At 35.1% G+C, this 15,810-nt stretch overlaps 1 protein-coding gene across 1 annotated transcript in view; it reads right to left on the bottom strand.

The window, feature by feature from the left end:
- The window catches only part of LOC143247381 (alkylglycerol monooxygenase-like), a 51,980-nt gene that overhangs the window by 31,099 nt on the left and 5,071 nt on the right, over positions 1 to 15,810 (bottom strand). Inside the window, exons 2-4 of the mRNA XM_076495375.1 lie at positions 10,101 to 10,251; positions 5,132 to 5,259; positions 892 to 1,043 (exon numbers count right to left, since the gene is read on the bottom strand). Coding sequence (XP_076351490.1) covers positions 892 to 1,043; positions 5,132 to 5,259; positions 10,101 to 10,208 — 388 coding nt within the window. The 5' untranslated portion in view covers positions 10,209 to 10,251. The remainder of the gene's footprint in view (positions 1 to 891; positions 1,044 to 5,131; positions 5,260 to 10,100; positions 10,252 to 15,810) is intronic.

Below are 15,810 nucleotides of genomic sequence, written 5' to 3' on the forward strand. Positions count from 1 at the left end.
TGAAATGAGGTTTGAAACTTGAAAACCTAAATATACAGAGTGGCTCAAAAGTTGATATACACATGTAGGATTTTCTTCTGGGAAAGGTTGTTTGTTTTGAATCTCGGATAAAGCTGCACGAGCGCTACATGTACTATCCTTCCTTAATTTAGCAGTGTAAGACTAAAAGAAAAGTGGCTAGTCGTCGCTACCAATTCTTGGGCTACTCTTTTACCAATAAAGAGTGGGATTGATCGTAACATTATAACGCCCAGACGGCTGAAAAGGTGAACATGTTTGGTGGGACGGGGATTCGAACTCGCGACTCTGGGTACATCACAGACGCATCTACAGAACTTGATGGACATACAGACGTGTGTCAGGAAGTTTGCAGAAGTGTCGCAGACAAAAGTTGTGGGAGTAGCAACGAGTTTCAATTTAATCTCCTACGGGATTGAATTTACCATAATTCCATGCCATGTGAAAAGCGCCGTCAGTTATTATTTTAATTTAATTACCACAAATATATGACCTCTCAGCAACTACATATATATTTTTGGGCCACCCTGTATATTAGACAGTAAACAATATTGAAATGTTAGAATATTGTTGGTATTTTGTAAAAGACACAAGCTAATTCATTGTACAAGAAGCTTTTTGGAGTTTATTAAAACCGTATTGTTTTTTTCATACAATTATGTCAAATTATTTTGATTTCTGGTAATTGTTTTCTACCTCATCACCACTCATAGTCATTTATTTGAGCTCGATAGAATTGTCAAAGGAGTTATAATACAAATTTTTAGTAAAACTGCATTAATATATATATATCGTAAGAAACAATTCATCAAGAACTGAATGATAATATGTGTATTATCATCAAAACAACATAATTATAAATATTGAACTTACCATGACTTGCCCTGTGAAGCCAATAGTAACCAAAGTCTACTCCAATAAAACAAATAAGCCAAGTCCAAACTGAATTCCATGGAAGATTTGTAACACGCCAGTTATCATAGACCCAAATATAAGCTGCAAGTGGGACACCTTTAAACAGTAATCTGTTGTATAAAGAATGTTGAAAATTAACTTACAAGACATTTTTTTTCCTGCATCTTTTTAAAAACCATACTTTATATTGAACATCAGCACACAATGTATTTTCAAGACGCTTGATATGGGTATTATAACTTTAATTAAAATAAAGTACAGAACAACGTTTCGACCGTTTCAAGTCATCTTCAGGTTAACAAACAAACAAAAAAGTATATTTTCTGTAATCTATATACAACAGAATTCTTGTACTATGCAATACGAGTACAAATAGTCAGTGACTTAATTAACAGCTTTACTTTGGAGTTTTATTTTAGCCACAGAGAATGTTAGTTTAAATAATTTTTGGATCGCCTACATCACCAGTGTTAGAAACGTTTAAAAATTTGTGTACTGTTTAGCAGTGCAATAGAGAACGACACTAGGGAGTGTTGGTGAGTTTGTTTTGTTTTTTTGGAATTTCGCACAAAGCTACTCGAGGGCTATCTGTGCTAGCCGTCCCTAATTTAGCAGTGTAAGACTGGAGGGAAGGCAGCTAGTCATCACCACCCACCGCCAACGAAAAGTGGGATTGACCGTCACATTATAACGCCACCACGGCTGGGAGGGCGAGCATGTTTGGCGCGACTCGGGCGCGAACCCGCGACCCTCAGATTATGAAGCGCACGCCTTAACGCGTTAGGCCATGGTGTTGGTGAGATTTAGTAATGTGTGTACTAAAATATGTCCGTTTGTAAAAACCTGTTCTAAAAGCATCTTAACGAGACGTAGGTAATACTTGAAGCACATCTACCAAAAAAAAACAACAACAGAAAAACATATTTACTATTTTTATTTCATTTTTAAATTGGTGCTACAAGATATTGATTAAATTTATAAAATTATCATAACTAATGTTATCGTTCTGTACATGGTCTGATGGTTGGAGCGCTCGACTCATATTCTACGGGTCGCAGGTTCGAATACCTTCTCCGAACATGTTTTTCCTTTCAGCCGTGGGGACGTTATAATGTTATGTTTCAACTAAAATGTTTGTTGATAAAAAAGTAGTCCAAGAGTTGGCGGCAGGAGTTGTTGACTACCTTTCTAAGTTAGGTTAGCACAGATATTTTTTCGAGCAACTTTGCACGAAATTTACTCAACAAACTATAAATTCTGAATTAACTTCTTTTTCAGTTCTCATTTTATTATATTTCCTAATATTTAGATAAAAGTTATTAAAAACACTTTATACGATTTTTCACAAGCTTTGTTCTGTACCAGTCTAACAACATGGTTTGTTGGTTTATAATGCTAAAATGTGGCTTCATACCCGTGGCGAGCACAGCGCAAATATTAATAACTTTGAAGTAAAAAACAAACAAAAATATAATAATGGCGACTCGTAAAATGAGGCCACGCGTTTTCATAGAATTTGAAGGAATAAAGTATTTCTCATGTTTTGTGTTAATTTCGTATTTTGTTTAGCAATACGTTAGACCATTCTATCTCATTTATCAAGGCGACATCTTGCGGTAAAAGACAAAGAGCAGTTTTGTCTCTTTGACTCATTGATTTTGTCTGTATGATTTCTTTATGATGTGAAGGAAATAACCTCGAAAAGTAGCGTTTCTTAAAAAGGTCATCAAGGACTGTGATGTTAAGTCATACAGCTAGAGGATGGAGTTGAACTAAATTAAGACTTATCAGTGCATGTATCAGGTCATTCTTTAAGTAATGTCTGATTTTTTGTTCAGAAAAAGAAAAATGATTTAAGACGCCTTAATGTTATTTAATCAATAATGTATGTTCTACTATTATTTTCTTCCTGCCAACGATTCCCAAACTTCTGAATGCCACTTCTATAAAATTCTTGGGGTTTGGAGGAAAAGAATGTAGGGAGGGTAGTTTTGACATCTTCATATATTCCAAGCTCTTTCCCATCAAGAGATAGTTCTGGGAGCTTCGGAATAGATGATAATCATATGGGGCAAGGTCTGAAGAATAAAGTGGATGAGGAAGCTTTTCCCAATCTAGCTCTTCAATCTTTGCAGATGTGATCTTTGCTGTATGGGGCCATGCATCATCCTGGTGTAACACAACACTTTGCGATTGATCAAAGCAGGCCTGTGTTTTTTAGTACAACATTCAAGCACTCTAACTGTTGACAATAGAAGTCTGATGTAATCATTACATTGAGTGGCAGCAACTCAAAGTGAATCACACCAGCAATATCCCACCAAACACTTAACAAGACTTTCCTAGGATGGAGGTCCATTTTGGGCTGTGCTTTATCCAGTTTACCTGCAGTGAGCTATTGTTTGCGGCTCTTAACATTTTTATAAGATATCAATTTTTCGTCTCCAGTCCCTACCCTATTAAAAAGGGTGAGTTACGTTCACGAGAGTGCAGAGATGTGCAAATGTCCACTTTTGCTTTAAGCTTGGCTTCTGTCAAATCATGAGGGACTCGTTTTCCAAGTTTCCAAGCTGTTGCAAATGACGATAAACTGTTGAATGGGTTGAATTAAGCTTCTGTGCTAGTTCTTCAACTGTTACAGTACAATCTTCATGAAGTGCAGCCAGCAACAAGTCATCATTAAACTCAACATGACGACCTGAACGTGACGCATCACTTAAGCTGTAGTTACCTGATCTGAACTTCTCAGACTACCTTCGACATTTTCATTTATTGAGAAACTCCGCACCATAAACATCTTGAATGTTACGTGTAGTTTCTGCTGCTCTGTTGCCGTTTTTAAACTCATAAAGCATTACATGCCTAACGTGCTCCTTAGACACATCTATCTTCATTAGGATTTATTTTATTAATGATCTGAAAAAGTGTAGATGGGTTAGTTTCTTTTGTTTATACACGTACTACTGCATATTTAAGTCATTAAAGCCTTCTACAAAGACAGAAATTATCATGCACTTTCTGTATTATATTTTCGGACATTATTTATGAGATCATCTGATAGAAACTCATCTACTGTGTAAAAAATCTATGTAACATCGATCTTACTGTTTTAATTCTTAATAGCACAATTATTGAAGGTGTTTTCTTTACTCTAGTTGGGTAAAATTTCATTGGTTGATACACCAGTGACTTGTTTTAGCACAATTCTATTTAATTAAAAAACTTCATTGGTTGATAAACCAGTTACTTGTTTTAGTAAAACGTCATTGGCTGACATACCAGTTTCTTGTTTTCGTACATTTCCAGTAATTCTTGTTATTATATTCGGGTGATGATATTTTGAAAAATATATTTGAATACAAACTAATTAATGTTGAGGATTTATTTTTTGCAGTTAGTGGCATTACTTCTATTTAGCTGTAACAAATATTACCTTTCAAAATAATATCACAACTTTTCATCACTATATATATTCAAATAGCGGGCATTCTCATGTTGTCGCGTTTCAGAATATATCTTTGTAAAACCTTATATGTACCTAAGTATAACCTTCAAAGTTTGCAGCAAACAGTAAATTACATATTTCGATAATAATAATAAAAACAATGCCCATCATGGCCAGTGGTTAAGGTACTCGACTCGTAATCTGACGGTTGATGGTTCAAATCACCGTCACACTAAACATGCTCGGCCTTTCAGTCAGGAGGCGTTATAGTGTAACGATCAATCCCACTATTCGTTGGCAAAAGAGTAGCCCAAGAGTTGGCGGTGCGTGGTGATAACTAACTGCCTTCCCTCTAGTCTTACACTGCTAAATTAGGGACGGCTAGCGCAGATGGCCCTTGAGTAGGTTTGCGCGAAATTCAAAACAAACAAACAGACCAGTTGCCTTCCTTATAGTTTGTTATTGCTAAATAATGGAGAGCTAACGCAAATAGTCCTCGAGTACCTTTCTTCAAAATTCAAAACAATATTAAATCTACCTTGCGTTTCATGAGCAAAAAAGCTTACTTATATCTTTAAAAAATCAAAATAGAATATTAATTATGTTGAAAATTCCTTAGTAATTGAAGTTAAATTTAAAATTCTGCTGAGGAAATAAGTTTGAAAAGCGACAGACTAGCTTATTGGTAAAGACACACACCTCTTCAGGAACACATTCATAATGAGTAGACATAACATTGATTAAATGTCTTACTTTGCAGATTCAGAGCAAATTCCTTGTGATATGGAACCAACGGAATCAAGCAATGAGTAGTTAGGTTTCTTTTTCCACAATGACATCAATATTTCGATGAACATTATGATTATGAAGAGAGGTAAAACCTGTAACGTTGTAGACGAAAGTGTTTTACTTCTTCTATCAAATATTTTATGGTTTTCTATAATTAATCTATTACACTTTGCTACAAACACAAACTTATCATTTCCAAATGTGAACTAGCTGGCGAAGTCAACAGAAAAAGTGACTAAATTATTTAATGATTACACTTTAATTGAGTAATACATTTATTTACTAACTCTAGCCACTCACTCTTTATATTTGACTCAAACAGTTTCATAACTTTGGAGAAAATTCCAAGCTAAGCCATACATTCATCATAGGGTATAAAAACCTCCATCTGAGCAAACAATAGTGCAAATGTATAAACTGAAAACATGATGCTATTCAGTACTATCTCTTTCTAGATTGTGCAGACCCTTGAACAATGGCATTCCTCAAAGAAACAGTTGTACATTAAGCCTAAATATTTATAATTAGCGATAAAATAATATTTACCATGTAATAAAGCTACTGTTCATAAATATAAACGTTACAACAATTAAATATTTCACTAAATGTACAAACCAAATTATAATAACGTTTTTATTACATAAAATACTTTTTCTTTATTCATTTGTCCCTAGTGGCTCAACAGTGAGGCTGAGAGAATATAATGCTGAAAATCGGGATTTGATACTCATTATGGGCAGAGCATATGTATCCAATTATGAAGCTTTATACTTAACACCAAATAAAAAGAAACTTTACTGATCTGATGTCCATAAACTGTCCTGTCATCAAATAACTTTACTGTTTTTCTTTCCCTTGGCTTATGGTGAAAGATGAGTATTCTCTTACACGTTAGATGGTTGTCTATGCTGTCTTGTACTCATCTCCCTGATAGTACTGACGATTTGTAGTAATAATATGTTTTCAGGATAATGCACCAGAATTTCATGATTCCGTCCAGGGTGATCCAAGGTTTCCAAGTTCTACTCCTGACGTTTCTGGAGCTACTTTGATATCTGCCCTTTTTTATTGTTAAATTCCACTTTTGTACCACTCGTCCTTTTTAGAGTATAAACTGTTGGTTATATAGATAGTAATGAAGATAACATAGGGCTAAAATAACACATAATAGTTCTTTCCATATTGTACACTACCTTCTTTTTGCAGTATCCATTATTTTACTGTATTAGCAATCTTTTTTTTTTCTACTGTGCTGTAGTTATGACAACAATGCTCCAAATCCAAAAGTCACTAGTATCTGCATTAATTAAAAATGGATCTTCAAAGTTTGGTATCTTAATGCATCATTAGGAGTGGTTTTTCTTTACTTTGTTGATGGCATGTTAACAATTAGCAGTCCAGTAATACGATTAGGTTTCTAGAGTAGTTTGTATCAAAGAATGGTTTCAAAAAACAGTGACAGTCCATGCTTTATCTCACAAAGCTTTTGCAACGTTGGTCTGTTCTGAAGATACGATACTGACTGGGTTTGTGGACACTCTCTCTCCTATGTGTCTCAGAAATATCATTTGTTGACGGAACAATTTACACGTTCTTATGATTCAACTCAAGGTTATCTTTCCGTAATCTGTTGAATACCTCTGTCAGTCTCTAGCACGCATTATCGACTTGAACTTTCCAGGACCAACTCATCAGATCCAGTGTTTAAAATCGCTTTGACCAAGACAAGTCATTCAAACATATTTAAATAATTGCATTAGATGGGCATACTTTCTTGTAACTCCAATCACCTTTCAGTGTTAAAAACAAACAAATCAACTTGGAGATTCATTCTTATTAAGAAATGTGATTATCCCAGCAAATGAGGCAGTAAATTATCTTTAAATAATGATTTTATAACGTATATTCTGTTGAACCCAATAATGATGTTCATATTCTTCAGATATATTAGAGTTCTTTTAACCAATAACCTCTCAGGCTGAGCTAGAACGTTTTTGGATCCCAGTCACTGGACAAAGAGCTGTTTCTTGTAAGTGTTGATACGAGTGTTGAACAACAATATACTTTGTTATTCGTGAAGGTTTAACTTCTGGTGCTGCATATTTCTTCAAAATTGGTTTATTCTTCATAGATTTTGAACCTTTTGAAGTCAAATCTTACATATTTCCACATGAAGTTTTTATCAATATGTACAGTACCTTGATGCCAATTATCCACATATAATGTTATGTGGGCCCGGCATGGTCAGGTGGTTAAAGAGCTCGAGTCGTAATCTAAAGATCGCGGGTTCGAATCTCCGTCGCACCAGACATGCTTGCCCTTTCGGCCGTGAGGGCTTTATAATGGGACGGTCAATTCCACTATTCGTTGGTTAAAGAGTATCCCAAGAGTTGGCGGTGGGTGGTGATGATTAGCTGACTTTCCTCTAGTCTTACACTGTTAAATTAGGGACGGCTAGCGCAGCTAACCCTCGTGTAGCTTTGCGCGAATTTCAAAAACAAACAAACAAACAACTAAGTGTTAAATTATATATATATGTGTGTGTGTGTGTGTGTGTGTGTGTGTGTGTGTGTGTTATTTCCCTATGGTGAAGAGATAATGCTTAAACCTTAAATGTATCATAAGAGAATGTTTGACAGGTGTGTCTGTGTTGGTAAAGATAGTTCTTGATAAATGTAGATGATTTAAAGTAGCATTTATGTAGTGTTTGTAAGTTAAAGTAACATTAATGTAGTGTCTATTGATTAATGTTTGAGCTTTACTTTTTAAAAGTTAATTAAAACGTGACTCAGAAATCAGAGAAAATCAAAACGCGAGTCAGAAATTAGGGTAACTCAGAATGTTAGTCAAGAATCAGAGTAAACAAAACGTTAATGTAAAATCAAAGTAAAACTAAACTTTAGTCTGAAATAAGAGTAAACCAAAATGTTAGTCAGAAATCAAAGAAAATCAAAACGTGAGTCAGAAATTAGAGTAAATAGATTTGGCTAGACGTATCTATGATTTGTGTGTTGCGACTTGTCTCTACTGTTTATTTTAAAACAAACTGACATACTCGTCCTGTGTCCAGGTTATGAACTTAAAAATGTGTTGGTGAAAGCTGTGATAAATAGCTCAGAATCCTAATTTTCATGTAATTTATTTATAACATATTGTTACAGTATTCATTATTACCTCACCAACAGTTTGGTATAAACATTAAGAACTCAACATGTATGTTTAAAACATTGTATGCACTGTGTGATGGTTAGGGTAACTTTTCGTCATACGCTTTCAAAACCTATCTCTTAACACCTTTTCAGAGTGTTTCACGTGATTAATCAGTTGATGGTCATTGGCAGCAGAAGCGTCTTACTAGCCAAAGTTGAAATATCACGGGTCAAAGTATAAAATTGGTGCCACTCAAGAAACGGCTCTTCATACCATTCTTATGATAGCCGTTCGAATAAAGACTTCAGCAGAATTTATATATTATTACAATAATGACAGCCATTTCTGTCATTTTATTCCTCCATTGTGCTAATGCTCACCCTGATATATGTAAGATGTTTGTGTGCCTTTTCCTCCACACTTTGCGTATGTTATGCTGTAGAAAATTTAACAATTGTTTCTTGTTTAAGGATGTGGCGCTATCTATAACTCTGGTTAACGTTAGTGATGTCGAGAAACCCACTTGTTGAGAAATTTATATGCAAAAACGGCTCGTTTGGGTTGAGAAAATATTTTACATAGAAGAGCGAACAACGTTTCGACCTTCTTCGGTCATCGTCAGGTTCACAAAGAAAGAGGTAACTGACCGGAAGCTGACCACATGTTTGAAAGGGATTGTGTAACTGTTTACATAGAAGAGCGAACAACCCCTTTCAAACATGTGGTCAGCTTCCGGTCAGTTACCTCTTTCTTTGTGAACCTGACGATGACCGAAGAAGGTCGAAACGTTGTTCGCTCTTCTATGTAAAATATTTTCTCAACCCAAACGAGCCGTTTTTGCATATAAATTTCTGGTTAACGTTAGTTTATCTCAGAAGTAATAAATGTGCAATATCAGCAATAATGTGTGGTAGGGATGTTTCTAACATGTCACTAACATGTAATTTGTACTAAACTACCCTCGCTCAAAATTTGGCCTAGTGACCTAGGAATAGTTAAATAACGGACAAACAAATTTTTAATTTCGCGCAAAGCTATTTGAGGGCTATCTGCGCTAACCGTCCCTAATTTAGTAGCGTAAGACTAGAGGGAAGGCAGCTAGTCATCACCACCAACCGCCAACTTTTGGGCTACTCTTTTACCAACGAATAATGGAATTGACCGTAACATTATAATGTCCCCACGGCTGAAAGGGCGAGCCTGTTTGGTGTGACCGAGATTTGAACCCGCGATACTCGAACTACGAGTTAAACGCCTTTACCCACCTGGCCAAGCTTTTTTGTGTTATAGACAAACCTTTTGTTTTTTATTGTAAATAGCAGTTGCGTGGTGGTTTTTATTGTTCACAAAATTTGTATTTGGTTTATTAGACGATTACAAATCTGAGATATCACTGTTAGAGGATTCGAGTTGAACATCTGAAAAAGAACATGCTACAAACTTAAACAGAGTAGAATTGTAGTTTATGTCTAACAAATTTTAGTAGGTGTTCACAGAGCACCTTTGGTTTTGGAAAAGTAACTCGGACTATATATACGCATGTTTGTGTTTAGTATTTCATGTAAATCAAAATTAGATTCCAGGACAAGATAGTTTAGTGCAACTAAACGTTTGTAAAATAATAAATTTAAAGCTTCTTTGTATCAGTAAATGCAAAATCAGACTTGTTACGTTTATCAAGAAAACAAAATATCAATTAATGAGATTACATCTTTGACACAAGTGCCATAGTCGAAAAGAAACATCGTTTGTTTTCGTTTTTATATTGAGTTTAAAAATCTACCTCAGTCACATAATCTGGAACATCCTCAATTTTCTCAAAGGTTTCTTCTCTTGGGTCTACAATGTAGAAAAGGCGTCCTAATGATTTTAGGCTTATTTCTGTCTTCATTTTGTGAAACTACCTCCGATCGAGTGTGATTCAAGCTGAGTTTCTGGTTAAAAGAAAGAAAGAAATACAGTTTTTGAGTAATGAATAACTTAAAAATAATAATCAATCACAATGTGATAAAGGAGTTAAACGATTGTATAATAAATGTTGGACAAAATGATACACAAATACGAGCTATTATTTTTTAGTTTATATATATAAACTAAAATTCGTAGAACATAATGGCTGTATGTAATAGACTAGATTTTGTTTTAGATCACTGTCAGGAAAAGTATATAAAAACAGCATCCGGAATAATCAGAAGTCAAGAACCAGGAAAGTATGACAATTCCAAAATATTTTGTGAAGTACATAACCAGCCATAATCTCCAAGTATAGCTTACGGGAGCTAAACTTAAAATGGTTTGGTTTGAACTTCACGCAAAGCTACACGAGAGCTATCTGTGCTAGCCATCCATAATCTAGCATTGTAAGACTGGAGGGAAGACAGCTAGTCATCACCACCCACCGAAAACTCTTAGGTTACTCTGTTACCAACGAATAGTGAGATTGACTGCCACATTATAACATCCTCACGGCAAAAAGAGCGGCTCATGTTTGGTGAGACGGGAATTCGAACTCGCGATCCTCAGATTAAGAGTCGAGTGCCTTAACCACTTGGCCGTGCCGGGCTGGCTTAAAATGGACAAGCAGTCTCTGGATGAAGTCCAAACAAGTGGAAAAAAAACGCATCAAGATTGTAAAGGGAGTGAATACAATATGATCGCTGCTTCTATCAAACGATAAGGAAGCTGATGCAAGGTTATTGATTTTTGTTTCTTTTACGCTTCTAGATCATATCAAAGAGTGATAATACAGCTTTCAAATGCAAATATAACCTATTCTGTCGCGTGTGTTGAACAAAATTGATTTTGCGTCAACTGTGCATCTAGTCTATTATAAAATTTCTGTGACCTTTAAAATAATTTGTTTTGTAGTGGGTATTTAATAAAGTTATGTTTGGCGAAGCTGTGTTCTTAGTAATTTACAAACTATCTGTGACCTTTAAAATGACCTAATCTGCAGTGGGTGTTGAAGAAAATTATTTTGAGATAGGAGGTTATGCTGCTCAGGGGCGTAGATTTTTTACACCCGATGGGGGAGTATGATTTTTGCAACCACTTATGTGGACTGTTCAATTTGCAAATTGGTTATCTCTGATTACGTGAACCTGAAAGCTGTAAACATGCAGTCACAGAGTAATCCTGTTGCCACGATACTTCAAGGTTTCCATGTAGGTTTGTATAAGTGAAGTGTTGGGAACAGTTTTCAAAATGTTAATAGAATAAAGACAAATGTGTCACAAATTAACTGCCACATGAATTTATTCCTACACACTGCACAGTATAAATGATGGCCATTATACTTGACAAGGTTACTAATAACTTTCATTGCATGAATTACGTTTTCAAATATTAATAAAATTAGTAATTACCCTTGATAAGTTTATATCTACTGAAAAACTGTTCATGGTGTTTGATAAAAATAATTAAAATGTCTTTGCGAACTCTTGAAAATTACACATCAATACAATGTAGCATATAATTATTCATACTTTTCATTGAAGTAAGATTCATTTAGTCCTCTAGTCTACATGTTCCCAAACGTAGACCTCCTTTGTGATGATCTGTTTATGAATTCTTTCATAAGCTCTTCTATATTTATCGTGTTGACCTCATCTTTGTGAGTGTGACAAACTCCCACATGGTTAAATGTACACCAAACGTACACTATGGTCAGTAGTTCGGCAGCTAAGGAGAGTAAGGCGTTCTACAATAGAACCGGCTAGACAGGCATGCATAAAAACAAATGGCGTAGGAAAACCGCACAATATACACATAAGACTGATGCAGCTACAAGCTACAAATAACCTACCAGATCTAGATCACAGGAGTTTACGCTTGAGAGTAATATTTTCGAATTTCATGCTCTGTTAAATCTGTTGTGATGAAAATTTTACTTAATCTTACACTACGTACAAGACGTAGGTAGATTCTGTGATGGTGCTTGCAAGCCTTGCATGTCTACTTAGGCCTACTGATTGATACTTACGAACTATCGCTTAGATCAAAAAGCTTAGAAGCACGCCTATATTAAAGATGTATTTTTCGGCTACTGAAAAAGCCTACATTTAGGCCTAATTATGTAATTCGATTGGTAAGAACACAAGAATCACAAGAACAAACGCACAATCTGTAGGCCTGTGATGCAATAAAACAATTCAACAGACCAAACTGTAGGGGGGAATGATTGTATGCAACATATCCCCCAACTTAATGGGAAGGGGGCTTATCCCACCCATCCCCCCCAGGATCTACGCCCCTGATGCTGCTAATCTATTATCAAATATTTTTTACCATAAAATAACCTATTCTGTAAGGGGTTTTGAACAGCATTATTAATGAGAAAGGAGCTGTGCTCCTAGTCTATTACAAATATTCCTGAAACCGTATTATGTTAGCCTAAGGATAATATAAGACGTGGTACATGAGTAAAGATAAATACATGAATCCCAACGTTAACAAAACAAACAGCAATAGAAAAAAAGTTACTATAATGATGCTTACATCTGATAGGTGAGAACGTTTTTTTTCTTTCAAGAACACAAGGATACACGAATGTATTACCATCTCTCGAGAAGAAGAAAGCAAGTACATCACACTTAATTCTATATGTTCAGTAGAAAAAACTAAATAAATATATTTGTACATAATATTTCAGAAGACAGAAAGAGATACCTCTTAAAACAACACCAAAAATGACCAATAACTCCAGAAGAAAACTTTGTTATCAGTTGACATTAAGGCTTTTGTTTCATCGGAGCCACAACGAGAATAAACACAATCACTAAACAACGATCAAAGTTTAAGCATTAAAACCGGAAGTGCTTGTTTTAAAATTTTCGAACTATCATTTATTAAAATTCTGGAATGCTGTTGGTCCTGTCAGCCTTTCTTTCTATACATGTCAAGGAAAACAAGTAAGTTAGTATGACTAATAAAATATAAGTCATTGTAATAAAATGAATATCTAAATGTTTATCCCTTAGAAGGCGAATCAAGGCAAGTTGTAAGGCACACGTGACTATTTCTTAAAAACGTAGGCTACGCACGTTGCAAGAGAAAGAAATATCACGCAATTATGCTATTGAACATGTAGCAACACGAGTTACTTTTACTGGTATGACAGGTAAAAATACTGATGAGCTCTAGCAGGAATTATTCTATGCAGAAGACGGTACATTTCTTTTCATGATATAATACCATTATCTTAATCCGATATATTTCAGTCTCTTTCATCAACCGTATCGGAACCAGATATTCTTTATTTCAAGTTATCAGATAAGATAATACAAAGACCTGGAATAAGTCTAAAAGACAAATTAGTACGATCCGAATTCATACAAATAAACCCTTCTAAAAAGCGTAAATGTCTAGCCAGAGGATGCGGATTAAGTTACCATAGTAACACTAAACATTAGGCTTAGCGCCTGACTGGCCATTTAACAACAGTTTTTTTTTTGTTTTTTTTACCGTCTCATTGATGTGGTATTCAAACGATTTACTGCTTTATGCTTCAAGTAGTGGAACTAGCTGGTTTGAGACAAGGATCTAGGATCTGTATGTCGTCCCCTCAGTCCTGAATATAAAGGTTATAGTGTCCTTCGCGCGTGAATCTCGCCAACACATACACGCTTGAAGTTTTCAACTGTGTTGCTATCATATGCTTAAAATAGGTTACAAGAAAACTTCAAAAATAGAATAAAGTATCACTGGATGTACGGATTGGTCGCTTGTTTGTTTGTTTTGAATTTCATGCTAAGCTACACGAGGGCTATTTGTACTAACTTTTTCTAATTTAGCAGTGTAAGAATAGAGGAAACGCAGCTAGCTACTCATTACCGCTCACCGCCAACTCTTTAACAACAAAAAACTGGGATTGATTGTCACTTTACAACACAACACGGCTAGAAGGGTGAGCATGTTCGGTGATTGAATCGGAGCTCGTGATCCACATACTGCGAATCTATCCTCCAAGTCTCTGTGTGATGAGATAGAGAGATTATAGTTTTGAGTTTTCAACAACACGTGGAAACATATAACATTACAATATAAGATTATTCTGGTAACAAATCTCGGTTACAGCTCCGGTTTTGATTCATAATATAAGACCTTTTACGAGGTCACTTATACTGTTTTTAAAGCTAGGCCTTATTATTACAATACCTATTGGAGTACGTTCCCTTTTCAGAGTCACTAAAGATTCATTTGTAGTGTCAAAGCCAGAATATGGAAGACATCAGTGTGTAGACTTAACAAATAGGTTATTTTTATTTCCATGTAGACATCATGGATGGTCATTTTACTTTACGCACTTTTGTTTTTGTCAATTCATAACAAGATGAACTACAACTATTTATTTTGTTGAAATATTTTAATTCTACCACTAATTGTTCTCCCATTATTTTCAGACCTATAACTACTTTTTTTGTAGGCAAGGAACTAAAATACAGAAAGGGATATTTCAAAAGGACAAAATCGAGACTATAATTCGAAAATTGAAGAGGTACAAGAAACATAGCAGTAGAGCTGAAGAACACGATAAAAGGAAAATATATGTGTTAAGTTTTCCACAGAAATCAAAGTAGGACCCTGGTGTGGCCTTCTGGTTAGGGTATTCAATTCGTAATCTAATGGTCGTGAGATGGAAACTGTGACGCAAATGCTCGCCCTTTTAGTAACATGGGAGTTGTAAATGTCAGCTAATCCCATTCTTTTTTGTATAGAGTAGCCCAAGAGTTGGCGGAGGTTGTGCTGGCCGGTTGGTTTTTTTGAGGTGGGTAATTCAAAATTAGAAACGGCAGCAGATAGTTTTAATGACTTCGCCATAACCAAACCAATCATAGAGAAAGAAAGCATATTAAAATCTCTTGTATACAAAGAATTTTTGTTCCTAGGTCAAGATTAACATAGTACATGGAGATAACGTAAGAAGTGCGTTAATAGAACCCGGTAATGAAGAGCCACCTAGCGATACTAACAACACAAAAAAATATACACCGTAGACATTCAGTATCCAATAATTTCTTCCTAGGCTGTATCCATTATTCAATGGCGTCACTTGATATAGTAAACTTTATTTGGTAACTTCTGTTGTTGTTGCACTTACTTACCCATGTCTCTTCAAAAGATAATTACAAGAGCTCTTACGCCTTCATAGCCTTTGATAAACTAAGTGAAGCCAATAGAAACCATTTTAGTTTTAATAAAAGAAGGTTTCTAATTTATTACACATTTCCAGTACCTTTTGTGCCTACGTTGTTGAGAAAGAACAAAACTTAAAACATTTTGAACTTGTCAGTGCTGGTCTCCATTGAGTGTGAAATATTTTATCTTGTCTAGGAGTTCTGATTGGTCTTAGCTTATAAAACCAACTTGTTAGCTATGTTGAACTAAGGTAGATACTTCTTAAAGCAGAAGTCCTTTAATATATTTAAAATTATTCAATGTTTGTCTTACACGGTTGAGTAACCCTAATATTTCCTAACACGTGTTTTCTGGAA

This window comes from Tachypleus tridentatus, chromosome 3 (assembly GCF_004210375.1).
Source record: "Tachypleus tridentatus isolate NWPU-2018 chromosome 3, ASM421037v1, whole genome shotgun sequence".
NCBI lineage: Eukaryota > Metazoa > Arthropoda > Merostomata > Xiphosura > Limulidae > Tachypleus > Tachypleus tridentatus.